This window comes from Drosophila busckii, unplaced genomic scaffold (genome assembly GCF_011750605.1).
Source record: "Drosophila busckii strain San Diego stock center, stock number 13000-0081.31 unplaced genomic scaffold, ASM1175060v1 chrUn_07, whole genome shotgun sequence".
NCBI classification, from domain to species: Eukaryota; Metazoa; Arthropoda; class Insecta; order Diptera; family Drosophilidae; genus Drosophila; species Drosophila busckii.
Window position 1 is genome coordinate 702,937 of NW_022872723.1, and position 15,451 is coordinate 718,387.

At 35.5% G+C, this 15,451-nt stretch overlaps 1 protein-coding gene across 1 annotated transcript; it reads left to right on the forward strand.

Moving 5' to 3' along the window:
* On the forward strand, positions 1 to 391 carry LOC108595212 (maker572). Its single transcript, XM_017980403.1, has 2 exons — positions 1 to 96; positions 171 to 391. Exons 1-2 carry the CDS (start codon positions 9 to 11, stop codon positions 389 to 391), a joined length of 309 nt encoding a protein of 102 aa, XP_017835892.1. The 5' UTR covers positions 1 to 8.
* The last annotated feature ends 15,060 nt before the right edge of the window (positions 392 to 15,451 follow it).

Consider the following 15,451-nt stretch of genomic DNA (forward strand, 5'->3'; position numbering starts at 1 on the left):
GAAGCATCATGAAGTTTCTTAGTCTATTCCTTTTCTTCATCCTGACAGTCGTTGTTATAAATGGCGACGAACCCATCGACGCTGAACTTTATGGTGGTATGTACTTATTTTGATTCCATTCCATCTAAATATATCCCATTTAACAATAATTTACTTAATGTGATGTACAGAAGCGTGCAGTGGAACTAGTGAATGTCCTACGTCCAATAAGAATACATTCAAGTATAATTTTAAAACAAAAAAGTGTGTCGTAGTCAAACCCAACACTATACCAGGCGGTTGCTTTCTTACCAAACGTCAATGCGACAAAGACTGTAAAAAATTGGACAGCCAACGCGCCATAGCGAATTCCACAGTGCCAATTGGAAATAAAATAACTCAAAAAGCATGAACTTTCCACTGAGTATAAATGTGGTGGAATAAATTAATGAATTGAATTATTTTTAAAACTGAATTTTAATTAAATATTAATATTTCATCTTGCACAAATTAACTTTCTTTTAAGCCCCATCAAGTAATATAATTTTTCTAGTAACCAGTAGCTTCGTCTTACCTATCTAATTAGTAAGGATTGACTATTGAATTTGATGACAAAATAAACTGCTGACTGCAAACGCTGGTGGCCCACTCCACTTCTCATCATCATTGAGAAGCTCAAGTCAACTTTTATTTCTGTTAGTGGTCATTTTAATTAATCCTATCCTCTTGCTTCCTTCTTAACAAAAAAAGTGGTGTATCATGTATCAAACTAAGCCTGTCGCTCTGTATAAGCAATACTAACTCCCAACTCTAAGAGCAGATACCAGTATTGCCGTTTCCCACTTTTTCCAAATAGATCTGTTGTTTTTTTAAAAGCTGAAAACAATTTATCTATTCCCAATTATTATATTATATTATATATTATAATGACGTATCCGTTTCGAGCCTTTTCCTTTTTTAATCGAATACTTAAAGTATAATGCATTTTTAAAATGGTGGTATTACCTTTTAGTTGGTATAAATATTTATTAAAGCACGGTCGTTTGTCGGTCGTTTGAAAGAAATCGTCTAAAAATGATTATTTTGTAATTTGTATGTATTGTATTATTGTGTTCATTATTAAAAATTGATGTTTACAAATGCCGAAATTAATACAAAAATAAATCAGTTGCTAATATTAAAAGCGTATAAAAATATCATATATTTTTAAAAACATGTTGAAGACATTGGCAATATGTATATAGTAAATGAATATTGTCTGTTCTGTTTCAGATATACCATATTATTTTAATAATTAATAATGCTGTTGAATATAGAGAAATGCTTTAAGTCTATTAAACACATAATTTATTTATATAGGTGGATACTTATAGTACCTAACTAGCTTATTAAGTAATTTTATTCTTTTCTATAATTTATTAATATGGCTGGATATACATATTACTCAGCTAACTTGTAAAATTTTAGCCCTGCACTAAACAGTATAACGATTTAACAGAACTCGAACCATTATATATTTATATAAAGCTTACAAAGCTTATGTGGCTTAGTAATTTAAAAAAAATGTTAGCTAAGAGATTAAGAGAACCAATGTTTGTTCTTTGGCATCTTTTCTAATTTACACCGTTTTAAAAATGATACCAGGATAATGCATAAAGTGCAGTGACCGTGAGATAGACACAAGAGACAGCTGCGTCAAATTATTAAAACTTCAAGTGCCACTAAATTTAAGGCTAGCCAACCATTCGAATGTAATGCGATATCAAAAGATATGTATTTATTGGGGGGAGTAAGAGTACCAGGAGAGGCCACTTCTAACAATGGCAAATGATTTTTGCATAATTCATTCGATGATTATTAGAGAGCGAGTGTGCCACTTAAGTTGAAACGCAGCCCGAGCTTTGACAACGCAGTTAATGTTGCTTTTTATTGCAATTAGAATATTTTGCAGGGAAAAGGTAAAGTGCTGTTGTTGCTCTGGTTTCATGTGCTGTTGCATATTTCTTTGGATTTAATTTTGTGCGCAAGATTATGGTGTGTGCTGTGCCAGGTGCAGGTTTCTCGACTTTGACTTAAATCGCATTCAGTCCCCAGCGGCATGGCAAATCGTCTCGCTACACATGGGACCTTGTTCAAGTGGTTGCGCAGTTTCATTACGACTTCAATCATATTTTTCAGGCACACTCGACTCTCGACTCCCGCCTGTCTTCTGTCGTCAGCTCGGCGTTGTTCTCGTTGTCCTCGCCTCGCCGTCGTCGTCATTTGGTTTATGTTTATTGTTTTTGCTTACGTTTTGTCGTGTGCCGTGCACTTGCTCATACACACACTCAGACATAATCAAAAAAGGTAATCAACATAAAGTTGGCACGTTGACAGCGACTACATCGTTTCAGTTCCCGTTTTAAGTCTCTTACGGCGTATCCATCTCCGTGCCCAAAGTCACTTTTAGCCTTAAGCTTCCCGGCTTAGATTCGTTTGAGCCACTTGTCAAATTCACAAATGAATTAAGTGCCAAAAGCACAACTGCGACACCAAATTTTGATGACGAGAGTGCCAGGGATTTCACAGCTTGATACAGGTTTGTGCATAGAGCAAGACGAACTTTCTTTCCTAGAATATTGTCAGTCAGATTTAATACATTTAATTTTTTACTTTTAAATGCAAAGCAATATATTTGTTTATTTCTGTGTGGGAGAAGTGATCTCCGATCATTTTCAATATATATATATATTCTTGATCACCGTAACAAATTAAGTTGTCTGCCTGTATGAACAACAAGATCTCTGAGACTAAATGAGTTATCCACTTTCGGTATTCGTACCATCCATCCCACCAATTCTCAAAAAATCATAGTGCGCTCATATGGAATATCGCTCAGCTCTGCAATATTGATAAAGAGAAAAGTTTATGTTTTAAAGTAATAAATAAAAATGAAAGAAATTAAAAATCTATTTCAAATTGATCCTAAAATGCTTTTTTTCGGAATTGTATCAGAAAGTTGGATGCGACAAAATATTATGCACTCTAGAATTTAGTTAGTCATAGCTGTATCAAGCGTTTCAAGCTGGAAAAAAGTCAAATATTATTGGCAAAGATGCTAATATTTTATTACATCTAAGATGACTTTATTGAAAAAATAAAGAGGCCAGAAGTCTGTTTAATCTACATATTAAAAGCCATTAATAGCCTAGCTCTACGCACATACACATATACATGTGTATATATGTATGCACATACAAACGTTTTTCTAAAGCGTAAATTGATTGATCAAATCACTCTGCTCTGCACACTTGCGTTTGTGTTTCGTCAAGCAGAAGAATCCAATTATTCAATAGTCAAAAACAAGCTTAACGTGGGGTTGAATTGCTGCTGTGGTCAGAAAATTCCTTTCACTTGACTGTCAAACGTAAATATTAAATTGTATATTTCTACATTTTTTAATCATTCGAAGAAGAAAGTATAGATATCTTTGATTGATGAATTCAGGATGTCAAAAACAGTTATTGATAGGAAAAACAAATTTAAATAATTCTCATTCAAAATGTTTGCATTTTAAAGCAAGTCCAACTTAAAGAAATGCCTTTTATGCATATGAACCTATCTCTGATTCTGTAGGCAGCGATCTCATTATGCCACGGCGCTTAATTATATGAGCTTTTGTGTTGCAGCACAAAGAGCGTCTCGAAATCAAAATAAACACTTGCCGGCGACATTGACAATCGATGGATGCGCTGCCACCCTTATGCAGCCCTTAGCTGCCGTAACTACCTCTACCTTTGCCACAGCCCCTTCCGCTACCTCTACCTCCACCCTTGACTCGCTTGCATGCTCATTTTGCGGTTGCAGTGCACTTAATTAAATCATAAATAAGCATAAAGCGACGCATTGGCAATTAAACAAACATAAAACGAAACACTGGCTCCCCACAAGGCAACCAAAAACAATCACAATACTGAAAATTGCACACTCGGATGAGCAAAATGCAGTGAAAATAACATTAAATGAAGTCAATTCGGTTATAGTATTGCTATATATTGAAATATCGAAACGGTGATTTGGCGAAATTATAATGCAATTTAATAATCGATAGACTTAGTAATAATAAACAACATCATATATATGATATAAATTTTATTTATTCAGAGAGATGCATTTTTTTAAAATTCTAAAGCCAAAATGTCGATAAAAGTAGAAATGGTCTTACTTTCGGTAAGGGAATTAAAATCTGCATTGCCACATGAATTCGGACAACTCTCGGCTGTTTATTTTGACGAAAAACAGTTGACGTTTTAGTAGGTACGCTAAATGGTCGCAATATCAGGCAATGTCGGGTGCTGTCCCCCTACCACGCAACCGGAAATGACGTTGATAATGATAATAATGACAATGTTATAGCCGGTAACATGGCTTCTCCAGCCTGCATTGCACACACATTGTTTATTTTAATTACTGAAATTGCATTCGAGTGCCAACTGCCAAATGGCCGGGGCGTTCAAGTTGATAAAGACCTCGACAGGCACTGCTGCCCCCACTCTCTCTCGCTCCCCCTCTCTCTCTCAGAAGCATCTACTCGTATACCATTCAGGCTGCAACTCTCTTGTTTTGTTAACATGCACAGCATTTCTGTTGTTGTTGTTGTTGTTTTTGCTTCTGCTGCTGCTGCTGCCGTCACTGACATGGGCGCATTTTGCTTTCATTTGAGTTTACGTTTGGTTTGGCCATTTGCCTTCGGCTTGCAGTCCGCCCACCGGCCCCACAGGCCCCACCAGCCCAGGCCAGCTGCATGTATCAAAGTTTGTTCAGGTAAAATGGAGCCGCGCAATAGCTCGGCCAATTGTTATGAGTGTCATCATCAGCACCGAATGGCAGCCAACAGCTTCAGTTAAACATGCGCCATGCGTCCACATTATCGATGCCAGCGCTCTTTAGGCATGGGGGTGGATTCCCAAAGCTGAGAACTTGCTTCCCACGCGTAGTTCAGTTGTTGGTCAGCGAACACCGCGCTTTATGCAAACACTTGGCAAACAGAAATGAAAGCATAATATTGAGCGCTTGCAGTGCTTATGTGCAGACCAGGCGGCTGTGGAGTGGGTTGTGGGGTGGTCATTCCCAAGTTGAAAGAGGTCAAATGGTTGCTGGCTAGAGCTCAGTTCGTTACCTTTAAGTGGTAGCGATTAAAGTAGAATCTAGCACTATAAAATATTCTAAATGCATTCCATATTTCGACCGTCTTTTGAAATAGGTGTCAGGTATATTCAAATATAGTAAAGCAATGCATGTCAAAAGCCAGAGCGAATGAATCATTGAATTAGAAAGGTCATTTAAGAACAAATTTTAAAATAATAGGTGCAAACATTATTTGACATTAACTAATGGTAAAGTAGTTACTGTTTTAGTTACAAATGTGTACACGGATAAAATTATTTAAAGTGTGAGAAACCCACTTCCTTTTTCGATAAGCTTCAAAAGGGTTTATACACAGCCGATCGATTTTTTTTTTTTGTAATTAGCATAAGGTTAATTAACACATTTTTACTGACCCTAATTAGATGTTAATGTTATAAAGTTATATTATGGATTAGCTTCACAATTTTATAGGTAAATTTTTCTATAAAAAGAACTGAGCTGTTATGAAAAACGAAGTATTTGTGGCAGTGTTTTTGTTTTATATTATTGCTCAGATCCCAAAAGTACATACATATATGACGGGAATATTAAAATATATTAAATGAAAAGGAAAAGAAGCAAGTTTTTTGAACACCTCTTTCCAAACTGTATGCAAGTACCTTGTTGCAAATATTATACTTAGCAAATCAAATTTAAATCTAATAGTCTTCAGCTTGGGGTTTATACCAGGGACCGTAAATAATGATTATTATTTTTTTTTTTAATAAAAAATCACGTACTTACAATGGACCTAGGAAAAAGTGGGGGACAACAAATACTTTATTTTTGAACAATCTTTGCATTTCCGCCGTAATTTTTATTTTTCCAATTTTTAAAATATTCCTTAAAGATAATTATTATTTTTGAGTAATTTAATAAAACTTAGACGATAATCATTATTTTTGATCAAAAAAAAAACAAAACTCAAAAATAATGATTACGAGTATTAATGATTTTTATTTTTTTCGCTTAAAATAAAACTAATCAGTAATTTCCAGCTTCTGTGTTAATTTTAAATTTTAGACTATATGTTACAAACAAATCCCATTGTACTTGTTTAATCAACCAATCTGCGAACTATAGCCAAAATACTGATGATCACAGTGAGCGCTTTGGCCTCTATATTTAAATCGATATTTATTTTTTATAGTATACAATATCATAAACGTTATTTCCAATTAGTTACATCTAATGAATATTCTTTAGTTATTTAAAATTTTAATTTCAAACTATTCATATTATCTTTTGCATATGATTCCTGACACAAAGTAAATGCCTGGCCTCCGCCTAAATGCACGGGCGTATGAGTAATAAATTTGTAAGACTCTGAAAGGGGTTGGCAAAGCTGAGCAAAGCAAAAGCGACAGGCCAACAGGCACGTAATCAGTGAATAATTCAGTTATAAGAAAATAATTTTTCGCCAAACATTAAAAAGAGCGAAAAGCGAAACAGACAGCCGCGCCCTTTGGCGGTTAGCTGCTTTGGCAAAGAATACAGGGGGCTTAAGGGAAGGAGGGATGTTTGGGGATACGTGGTAAGGCCGTAAGAATAACAGACAAAGATCTCGACAGGACCCAGGACAACGCAGCAAGACGACAACGGAAAAGACGCTTGGCGTCATGTAAATAAGAATTATGAAAATAATAATGGAAAAAGGATTAAGACGCCCGCGTACGGTCTCATTTCCCACTTACACACCCCCAGATTCACTTCGTCGTCAGATGGGTTGGAAGACATGAAAAGCTCTGGAGTATGTTAGCTACCATCAGATGAGATCGAAAGACAAGAAAATATTATGCACTGCATGGATACGTTTTAATTTAAAATCATTAAGTTAACTTTTCTTATAAAACTTATGAATAGTGATGTAAAACCCAAAAAGTGATCAGAATATTATCCACATTATTGTAAGAGTACAAGCCGCTCAGCAAGCCCATATACCCCATTTGCGAAGAATACAGAAGAACATTATGGTAAGGTTACCGTGGAAGATGGCAAAAAGAAAAGAAGACATTGTTGCCGGCAGTAAAAGGTTATGACGCTTGGCGTATGTGCGCACCACAGGTAGTCAGGCGAGCGGTGAGTAAGGAGGTTCGTGGAAGTTAATGGGGGTGGGTGGCTGTCTCTAAGCCCACACGACATGTAGTCGCGTATAATTATGGTATTTTTACTCTGCGGCACTCGCTGTGTTTAGTTTTCTTTGAATTTAATTACTTGCGCTTTTTGCATGAAATATTGAGATGTGTTATTGCTGAGATATATGCGGCGGGGAGAGGAGAGGGGTGCAGCGTAAAGGGGGCTTATTGTTTGCAGGTGGGTGTTGGCAACGGCAACAGCAACTTGCTGCATTTTTAATGCGACCACAGCCACTGAGCAGAAAGAAGAACAAGGCTGCCAAGCTTAACACCGGAGCGCCAACGACACCCACTTGATTTATCGCCAAAGACGCGACAATTTCCCACAGCAGACGCGGGAACACCCACTCTAGCCACCCTGGCAAAAGACACCGCAAGAAGTTGTTAACATTTTCGACATTAATTTTTTTGCTGCTTTTGTTTCTTGTTTTCTTTTTAATTTCAATTTTCAACTTGACAAACGGCGACCAGCAATTTGTCGGTGTATGTCCTTGTTAGTCCTGTGGGTACAAGCTGTTACGTTGGGCCTTAGCTCATTTCGTATGTGGCATGTAATTGTTGTCTGCTTAAAATTAATTTTTATTTATAAGTTTCCTCACGGCAAAAGGTGCGAAATGAGACAATTACAACAACAAAGACGCACAAAAACAAGCCAGCCAGCAATTATATTTCCCATAAAATTTATAGCATTTTTGATTTTCATTTATTTCGCACTTGCACCACCTTAGACTGGGGGGAAGTTTTGGAAAATAATTAAAAACAAGCTACGCAAGTAAACTTTGTCTTACATATATGAATGTGAATATGTATAAATGAATGAATGTGTATGTAAATTTAATTTAAAGCAAGAAGGTAGAAAGTGAACAATACAAAAAGTAATAACATTTTTTTAGATAGGTTAGATGAGGTTACAGCAGAATTTATATTTATTGCTTATAATAATATTTTCATTTCTTTATTTTAGTTATTTTTGCTAATGGCGATAACTCTGTGATTAACTCATATTCCTCGTTCATCTGCATTTAAATTGAGGGAACGTGCTTAAGAGTTATAAAAGGGTCTCTATCTACTTCTTCACATAGTAAGCGACTCAGCTTGCAGAGGTTTCTTCTTCCTTACTAGTGATTGTACTTAGACCGCTGGTAAGTAGCTATGTCCTTCGAACCCAAAAAGATATCTTGATATTTGAATGAAAAGGAAAAGGAAATATAGATGGATGCATCGAGGTCATCATATTTTTGATTGATTTGTTAAGATTTTTACTTTGACTACATCTTTTTATCATAAATCAACAATTACATATATACAAGAACTAATTTTTAGGCTGATTATAAAATCTCATGAATCTCAAATCGTAAGTCTTGTAAAGATTTTATTTGTTGAAGTATTAAGTTACGTCAGTATATGTAGATATATCGTATATATGTAGATAAATATTTTACATAGAAGCTGCACTCCAAAAACGAGTGTGTTTATTGAATATAAAAATTCATCACCTAGACACTGAACAACAATTTGTACTTAAATTTGATTTTAGATTTAAGAATGTTTAGTGCTAAAATGGATTGAATATAAGTATCTACACCCTTGATAGTCAAAGAGTTCTTTGGACCTTAATTTAAGTGCTTATGAAAACTAAGACCGAGATTATGGTCTCGCTAATCATTATAGCATAAATAAATTCATATTTGCCTAGGATAATGTTTAGCACCGTTGAATTTGTAAATGATTTTTTACTGGAATTTCAAACGTTGAAAACGTCTTTTACACAACATTAAGCATAACCATACATACGATTCGCTGCATATTCGCGTTATCAATTTGCAACACACATAAGCATAGCTTGAGCTCAGTTTATATCAGCATCTATATATATGTATATAATCCCATCAGGCTATGCGCATTAATGTTTTACTTTGGCATGATGCATATGGTTTTTCTCCAGCTCTACACATTTACACATTATAAAAACGCCACCTTCATATGTGGAGAATACAAAATTTTACAACACCATGATAGATAAGCATCAAATTCGAGTTTGGTTCCACAGTGCCATAAAAATCGACGCACACTCAAACACACACACTCACAAAGATATTATTTTCGGTTAAAATTTTCAATAATTCAGGGAGGCAAGCGCTACCTTTTTGACGCACTTAATCTGCCAATAAAAGTAAATCAAAAGCCAATCCCCCCAGCCACCAGCCTATAAGCGTATCACTTCGAGAGGCATTTCCTGTTTTAAATTGAGGCAACAACCATATGGATATATGGATATATGTATACGTATGAGTCGATATGCAGTATGGCGAAAAGTCCTTGCTATTTTTTTGATGCTCTCTCTTTTATTTTTGCAGCAATAAATTGCGTTGGGGGCTGCGAGGGTTGGAGTTGCTGAAGAGCGTGTGCTAAAAAGTGTAATTTTAAAAAGTCATAATCGGAGATAAGTGCGGTCTCAAATTGCCCAAGCAAATGCCAGTTCGGGCTATTCATTACAACGGCTTTCTCATAGGGGCGGTTATATATATCACATATCATTTGCTTCCAGCATCAATGTGTGTGAGTGTGCGTGTGTGTGTGTGTGCTAGTAACTGTCTGCATGAGCTAACAAATTTTTTACTCAACTTTTGCCAATAATCCGGTCGCATCTTGCACCCGCAGACCCTCCTCTCCCCTACGCAAACCCAATCAAGTTGCAAATCCATGCAGAGCTCTCAACAATATGCCAATTTTGTTCATTCGCAGTTCATTGTTGTAGCCATGATATATGTAGGTATTAAAAGTTATGCAAAAACTGCTGACAAAAGAAATATAAATATTTACAGAAAATACTATTATTTGAGAATCGAGCATGATGAAACCAGGAAAAAATAAAGCTAATGAGTTTGTGGCGAGGTGGCCTCTCTCGCATGCAAATTACTGCTCTTTGATGTTGATGTTGTTGTGGATTTTGCAAAGCGATTTGTGTACCTCCAACAATGCAGCTAGCTCTTAGTACTAAGCCAGAAACAAAGGATTTAATTAAGCAAATACTTTACCTAAGCTTATTAATATTTCTATTTGTGGAAATCTAAGAAATCGTAGCATACATCGTATGCTCCCACCTTTATGCATATGTATGTATATATAGTCGAATTAAATATAAATGAATATTTTAAAACGTTTTTATGAAATTAATGAGCTCCAGCAGAGTGTGCGGGAGAGAGAAAGCTTTCTTTCTCTCTATTGGCCGGGGCTGTTAATTTAAATTTAAATCCACGTGTGTGTGTGTGTGTGTGTGTGTGTGTGCCCTTCGCTCATTTAATCTTAATTAAAAACCGGTTTTCGTTGTGTTTTCGTTGTTATTTTTGTTGGCCCTTGCTCTACTGTAACTGTAACGTTTTATTGCCAAGGCAAAGGATTCAATGCTTGTGTGTATTTAGTATTCATCATATTTCTGATTTATTCAGTCCAAATGGGCACGCATATTTATGTTTATAATTATACGCCGAAGCCCTTAACACTTGTACACATATGCACACATACAAACTCACACACACACACACACACACACACACACTAAAATAAGAAGTAGTTTAAAACTCTGCAAGGATTAGAGGGGTTGCTCATCTGCTCTTCGTATGTTTATTCATATAAAAATTGATGTGTTCAGTTTAGTTTAAGCATTTCACGCTTGAATTTACACCATTGGGATTAGATTAGTTTCCGCTTTATTTTGGGGTTGCAGGTGGGTGGGAGTTTTTAGACAAACCGAATTATGCATTTTGCTTACTCAATACTAATCGTTAACAAAAATGTATTTATTTATTTAAAATAATCTCAAGGCGTACATAAAAAATTCTCATTCTGAGAAGCCGAACATTTGTTGCGAGGATTGAGAAAACCCAAACCAATTTATATTGCGATTAGTTAATTGGGATGGCAAATATTAATATAAAAATATAAAAAGTTAAAAAAAAAATTATTAACTGCTTATTTACAGACTCTTTTTAATATAAGTAACATATCACTAGATATAACTAGTAGTTGATAAAAAAAATATGTACGAAATTTTAATTTGGAATTAAAATGGAAACACAAATGATGTCAAATTTCTTTCGTAAATATTCAATGTTATAATCAAGTAAGAACTAGTTTACCCAAGTGTATTAGCTAATTTAAATTGATTGAAAAATTGCATATTATTATTATGTTTTTTGATAACTACAATTTTCATTCCATGCCAAGCATTGCGCTATTTTAATTGATGTAAAACTTGTTGAATTCACAACAATTTGGCAACTTTGTTGGATTACCATGAATTTTGTTTTGTTAATTGCTTTTATTTGGCTTCGGTCCATCATCGCAAGATACGATTATAATTTAAATGAATTTGTAGTCGAAAATTCGTTGCTTTGATATTCAAATGCCGTTGTAAGGTTTTTATTTGGCAGTTTGCGCAACTAATTTTCACAATTTATGCATAATTCAAAGAGTGTTGGTCACTAAAGGGTTAAGGCAGGGCGGCGGCGCAGAGTGCGCGCGCGACCATCAAAAAGCATATTTCATATTTCATGCTTTCATGCCCAAATGAAAATGCAATAAAAATGAAATTCATCAATTGACTTGATGCGCACGTCGTGCTCTTTGCCAACTCAACTGCCAACATTTGCATATAAATTGCTTTTCGGTTTTTCGAGTTTAGTATCAACTCTGCTAGATTTTTTGCTTGGCAACTGACTTGTCAAGCTGTTGGTATCTGTTTGGAGAGCAATTGTAGCCAGCCCATCAGACATCATCATCATTGCTGATTGGCTCATTTTTTAATTGACGCAATTTACGCTTAAACGTTTTGCCAGCTCAACTTGGCCTGCAGCTTGGCAACGGCGACACCCATGGTGACAATTATATTCGTACAGCGCAATGCATACTGGCTCAAATCAGACGAAGGGTCCGCTAACAGTGGGGTTGGAGTTTGGGTTAGGGTGGTGGGAGAGCTGCCCTTAGGCCAGTGCAGGCTTACAAGTTCGCCCATTAGGCGCACAGCTTGGCGGGAGAGCGGGAGTAAAAATTATGAAAACAGCAACGGGAATAAAAAAATATAAATAACCAAAGTCAAGAGATTATTTGTAGACCGCACTTTTCACACTCTGCTTATATTAAATTAATATATTGCAAACTAATAATTAGAAAACAGGTTATATAATAAAGCACTCGGAATTGTATGTCGATTTGAAGAGTTATTAATTATTATTTGTCCAGTGCTTTTTATTATTATCATTAAGCAACAAGAATATTTTAATTTGATTTAAAGAGTCTTAACTTTTGGAATTAATTCTACTGTACCTGTAAAATTGCAGTTCGGACTACGAACCTGCTGAAAAAATAACAAGATTGAGTTTACGAAATCCGAGGAGTAATTTAGATTTGTTTCGATTTTTTTTATTATTTTGAAAATAAAACATCAATAATTCATTTTTGCAGTTAACTACATGATAGCTTATATAATATTTTACCATGTAGGTAATATTTTAAAATATTTGTATCAGCAGAAAATTATCAAATAAATAATCAAAACAGCAAAATGCACACTTTGAAAACCCTATTATCAAGAGATATAGACCAGACCTGAGTATGTGACTTTTCCTTGATATTTTATGCAATAACTGAAATTGTATCAGGATATCGGGCGCGAAATTAACTTGTAAACCGGATTGAAATTGAAGCGAAATTCAAGTGAAAGTGATTTCTGTGATCACTATTAATAGAACAATAAAACGATTAAAGATGTTGATTGGGTTAACCGACAAACACAAAGCGAAAATTCAGAAGTAGATAATAAGTAAGAGACCGATTGCTTTTACACTTTCAAATCGCTCATTTGTATGACAAATTGTCTTACAAAATCATCATACCCTCAATCTAGCAACGCTCAGCACAGAACAGCACAGCAGAGCAAAAAATTTACAGAACCCCACCCTGAAGGCGACATGCGGCGTTGACACAAAAATTCGTTAGAAAAACCCCAAGAACAAGAAGCGTTGCGTTTTTAAGCGCGCAGCACTCGCGCTTGAGTCGCGCTGTGCTAACAAAAACAACAACAAATTTAATGGCTGGGGGTGACATTATTTTTCATGTCAATGCCTATGAACAAGAAAAAAGGCCAAAGGTCTTTTAGACTTTTCGCAGCGCTTTGTTTGCCTTTGCTGATTCTTTGCATTTTTTATGGCAATCGACCTGCCACGTTACCTTGGGGCACATTCAGGTGATGCTGTTGCGCTTTGTTTCTATTGTCATCAACCGGAATTGGCTTTTAATGTTGCCGCTGAGATATCTTAAGAATAATTGTTTTGCGTGTTTTTCTTGATTTCTGCCGCCTCCGCCCCCAGGCTCGTTTTATTTTCAAACTGCTGCGATTTTTACAAGAAGCCTTAATGTATGCTTAGGGCAAAGTGCCCCAATTGTTGAGAAACACAAAAATATTTAATAACAGCACCTATCGAGGGATATGTACTTGAAAATTTGAGTATCTGAAGATTAAAAAATAATTTAATCAAGTTAGCCAGACGACTAATACGAAACAATCCTTACTTAAACTCAATTCAAATCATTCGAAAAGTAAAGAAATGTTTATTCTTAGGCCTAATTACAAAGTAGTAAAAGACTTATGAAATGTACAAAATAATTCATTGAAACTTTATGATTTTATATGATAAATAATTATCGATAGCTTGTGCCTATATATGCAATAAATTAATAGTAGAGAATATGCAAAGCAATACTTAATTCTCATTCAAAAAGCAGTTTCCTTTTTCCGACTTTTGTTCTCTTACAGCCATGAAATTGCTTTCCGCTCGATGCCCCACACTAGGCGTGCGAGAATTGTTATCAAGCGGCAAGCGACCCATATAAACTGATCCAGAAACAGTAGAGGAGAGCAATGTAGGCTTTCGCTGAATAGCCGAAGGCAAGCCAAGAGCACACACAACATGAACTCAAACGAAAAAATGAAAAAGAAAACAGTTTTTTTTTAAATAAGCCAGTGTCAGAGGGTTTGGGGTGCTCTGTTAATTCGGGGTGAGTTTTAGATTTGGTTCAAGGTTTGCCGGCGCCTGCAGATAGGCACAATAATTGTATCAAAAGCATATTTTCCATTCTGGTAGAGCGAATTTTATGCTTTTTCAATAAACATTTACCGATTTTGGTATTTTTTCATAGCACAACAACAACATTAAGAACAACAGGAACAGCAAACAGAGAGAACAAAAATTGACTATGAGTGCGGCACGCAGCCATCAATGCATGCAATGCGTTCATACGGCAATCATTCATGCGTTCATTATTTCATAGACTACGTAGCATGCCGTACCCATTCACACACACACACACACACACACACACATACGGAGCGTTTAAATATTTTGCTGTCCACTTTTTTGTGAAGAGAAATATGCAAACATAAGAGCCCCAAAGAAATGCGGAAATCAATGAGTTGGAAAGCATTTCTCTTTAACATATTGGTATTGGTATTGGCTTGGGTTTTATTAGATTTATAGACATTTTCAGAATATTTGCAAGAGATTTTTGAAATTTCATTAATATTTAAGTAATACAATTTGTATTATATAAAAAAGCATAACAATTTTTAAGTAAATATAAACTACAGTTTTCATTTAACGACTTGTCTATATCACATACATACAAAATAGATTCATAATTATAAGGGAACTTTTAATGGGCGCAACAGTAATTAAAAATATTGTTGCATAGGCTGAGGCGTTGCCCTTGAAGTTAAGCCTTGTATTGGCCCAGATACAATTTCACAAGTTGCTTTGAAGAGGCAATAGTAACGCCCATAACAAAAGTATACCCTGCTGTCCTCTCTTTCTCCTCCTCTCGCTTTCTGGAAGAATACGCGTTTCGCAGACGTCGCATCGATTTTGTTCTCAAATTACGCTTGCTTTTGTTTACACAAAAATTATGTTTAATGAGAGACCTCCCACTTTTTCGAACATTTGCCTTGGCCTTGTTTTGTGGGGTTGAATCGCGACTGACAATTATAATTACAGGGTCTTAAGTTTTTCGTGAAAATTATGATTTTAATTATGGTTTGGCATAAAGCTGACGCAACGGGGTTGCAATAAAATTCGATATATTTATGGCCGCCTCGTGTGAAATATTTCACATAAATC